Source organism: Pinus tabuliformis, chromosome 8 (assembly GCF_031772625.1).
Source record: "Pinus tabuliformis cultivar Carrire ecotype Pingquan chromosome 8, CPIR1, whole genome shotgun sequence".
NCBI lineage: Eukaryota > Viridiplantae > Streptophyta > Pinopsida > Pinales > Pinaceae > Pinus > Pinus tabuliformis.
The window spans coordinates 1,814,551,412-1,814,554,949 of record NC_142294.1 but is presented as its reverse complement, the minus strand read 5'-3'; the positions used below and the strand labels follow the sequence as shown (position 1 = coordinate 1,814,554,949).

The following is a 3,538-nucleotide window of genomic DNA, read 5'->3' as shown; positions in this document are numbered from 1 at the left end:
GACTGATTTGGAAATTTCAACAAACAAATTTACAGAAAGTATACCACAAGAATTGAGCTTACTCACTAGTCTCCAATTGCTTTATCTCTCTGACAATGAACTATCAGGGACTATCCCTGAATCTTTTTCAAATGTCTCTTCTTTGATTGGCTTGGGAATTTTCATAAACAAACTTATAGGAAGCATTCCCACTTCTTTGTCAAATATGGTCAACTTGAGTTATCTCAGTTTATGGGGAAATCAACTTAGTGGAAACATACCAAATTCCATTGGAAATTGTTCAAAACTCACAATCCTTGCTCTAAACAACAACAAGTTGAGTGGGAGTGTACCTATAGAATTGGGTAAGCTACCACTCCTTGAAACATTATTCTTGCACAATAATCAACTTAGTAGTGACAGTGCTACAACCATGCCCTTCCTTGTAGCCCTTACCAATTGTTCACATCTAAAACAATTAAACTTGCACAATAACAAGCTAAGTGGTGTCTTGCATTTTGCCATAGGAAAACTTTCCACCAATTTGTCTATCTTGTTATTATCACACAACATGATAGAAGGAAGCATCCCTCCATCTACATGCAATCTTAGTAGCCTAACCAATGTCCAATTATCTAATAATTATTTAAGTGGTAGTATTCCATCTTTAAGAAACATTAAAAATTTAGAAACATTATATTTAGACAACAACAAATTAGAGGGAAACATACCTAATGACTTTGAACAATTACAACATCTCGGTCTCTTGGACATCAGCAAAAACATGCTCTCTGGAAAGATTCCCACTTCCCTTGCACCCCTTAGACAACTAAGAGATCTCCTCCTTCATCACAACCAATTATCAGGAAACATACCCGCAATATTAGGGAAACTGTACAAATTTGGAATTGCTTGACTTGTCTCATAATAAACTCACTGGAAGCATACCAAGAGAAATTGTTGCACTATATAATCTACATTTCTATTTGAATTTGTCATGGAATTTATTAGAAGGCTCCTTGCCCATGGAGATTGGTAAAATAGCAATGGCTCAAGTTATAGATATTTCTACTAATCACTTGTCTGGGGCCATTCCACCTACCCTTGGAAGTTGTGTTGAACTATTGTCTTTGAATTTATCTCGAAATTCCTTTCAAGGCTCTATTCCAGATTCACTTGGAAATTTACAAAATCTTATGAGCCTAGATCTCTCTTCCAACTTCTTATCAGGGACAATACCAATTACTCTCAACAAATTGATAATGCTTCAGTATTTGAACCTATATTTTAACAAGTTCATCGGGGAACTTCCAAAAGGAGCATTTTTTGCAAATCAATCAATTGTCATGTCCTTCAATGGAAATCCTAACCTTTGTGGACCAAAAATATTCCAGTTATATGCCTGCCCAACACCAAGAGGTCATCCTACAATTGTCAAAAAAGTACTATTGCCAATAAGTGGAGCTATTGCTTTTATACTATGTTGTCTACTTTTAAGATTCCTATGGAGAGGGAATATGCATATACAAAACATTGATGTCTCAAGAGCTATTTTCCAAAAGTTAGAGCATCCAAGGATCTCATATCAAGAGCTTCACATAGCAACTAATGGATTTGCCCAAGCCAACTTGTTGGGAACAAGTAGCTTTGGGTCAGTATATAAAGGAATTTTGAATGATGGCACACTTGTTGCTGTGAAGGTTTTCCAATTGCAAAATGACCAGGGTGAGAAGAGTTTTAAAGCAGAATCTAGTGTCTTGCAAAAGGTTCGACATATAAATCTAGTGAAAATCATAATCTCATGTTCTAGCCTTCATTTCAAAGGTTTAGTGTTTGATTTTATCTCTAATGGAAGCTTAGAGAAGAATTTGTATCCTAATAGAGATGACACCAATGGTGAGGATATCTGTGAATTGGGATTGAAAGATCGATTAGATATTGCAACAGATGTGGCCCATGCCATGGAGTATCTTCATCACGATTGTTTTGTGCAAGTAGTGCATTGTGATTTAAAACCTAGCAATGTACTTTTGGATGGAGATATGACAGGCCATGTAACAGATTTTGGTATCTCAAGGTTGATTGGTGAAAGCTCTACTCATTCAATTACTTCAACACTTTCTTTGAGAGGATCTGTGGGTTATATTGCCCTAGGTATGTCTCTTTAGAACATAATTTTCACTTGTCTTCTTTCATTTAAAATATTATATAAGATTGAAAGAGTAAAATTTAATGAAAGTTTCTTTTGTTGTAGAGTATAGATTGGGTGGGACAGTTTCCACCCAAGGGGATGTTTACAGCTATGGCATTCTGCTATTGGAAATGTTTACCAGAAAACAACCAACTAGTGACATATTTGTTAGAAACCTAAATTTGCACAATTGGGTGAACTCCACATTCCCAAATGGATTGAAGGAAGTAATTGATAGTGGTCTTTTCACTGAGGTGGATGAAGATGATTTTGAAGAAAACAATGCATGCAAATGCCTAGTTTCTTTGCTGCAAATTGGTCTTCTTTGTTCAAAACATTCACCAGAAGAAAGACCGACTATGCGAGTTGTAGTGAGGATGTTGGAGAATATTAGAGAGGATTTAATGGAAAATAGAGTTGCTTCTAGGGGATTGGCAAGAAGCATATCCAATTTTCTTAGCAATACAAATGCAACAAGGAATGATGCCCCTGCATCAAATGAAGAATCTTCTACATATTAGTTTGTGAAGTTAATAATAGCCAAAGATTTTCAATGCTGCCATTGTTTTTGCAATTCGCAATATTTTGTACTTCTAGCTATTGTTCCTAGAATGACAATATTTTTGTACTTCTAGTTGTTCAAGCAAAATTTTGTTATTATATATTGTCTATTTCTAATTATTGCCAATGGAAATTAGCTTCCTTTGCAACACTATATTCAATGGATTGCAAATCTACATTTGGTTTCACTTATTATCCATCCATTATGTCGATATTCTTATCCATGAAGCAAATTGTTTAGTGGGTATAGACCAAGCTATGGATACAACCATTCTTAAGAAACTGCATGCTGAAGATGGCCGAGAAGTCTGAAGGAAAGATTTTTATTGTTGTCTGAAGATGGACTACTGAAGATGGCCCAGCACTCGTTGATTTAAAGTAAGTGTGCAAATTGTGAAGGCTGGGTGCATCCGGTAAATTTTTTTATTATCTGAAATTAGGTGCATAAGAAATTAGCTTTGAATGCCAAAGATCGATTTAGGTGTTCGCTAAAAACACACAGATTCTGTAAATTCAATTATTTTTTTTTAATAAATCACATTTTAATATTGTCGTTTTCATATTATACATTGATTTATGTTATTTCAGCAATGTTTTGCCAATTCTTTTTTTCATATGATAATCCACTCTCCAAAGAGTAGTCCATATCATTTTTCTTGGTTATAATACCAATATTTTGGATTTTTAATAACTATATAATTATTGGTTTTAAGTATTTCTTCCCCATAGGTTTGTCTTAATTTTAAATATTTTTCAATTTTGAATTAATATAATTATTTTTAAATTAAAAAAATATATGTTGGATTA

At 34.1% G+C, this 3,538-nt stretch overlaps 1 protein-coding gene across 1 annotated transcript; it reads left to right on the top strand.

Annotated features, from left to right (window-relative positions):
- The first annotated feature begins 1,025 nt into the window (after nt 1-1,025).
- On the top strand, nt 1,026-2,691 carry LOC149243524 (putative LRR receptor-like serine/threonine-protein kinase At3g47570). Its single transcript, XM_089371232.1, has 2 exons — nt 1,026-2,133; nt 2,234-2,691. Exons 1-2 carry the CDS (start codon nt 1,026-1,028, stop codon nt 2,689-2,691), a joined length of 1,566 nt encoding a protein of 521 aa, XP_089227358.1.
- Nucleotides 2,692-3,538: the final 847 nt, after the last annotated feature.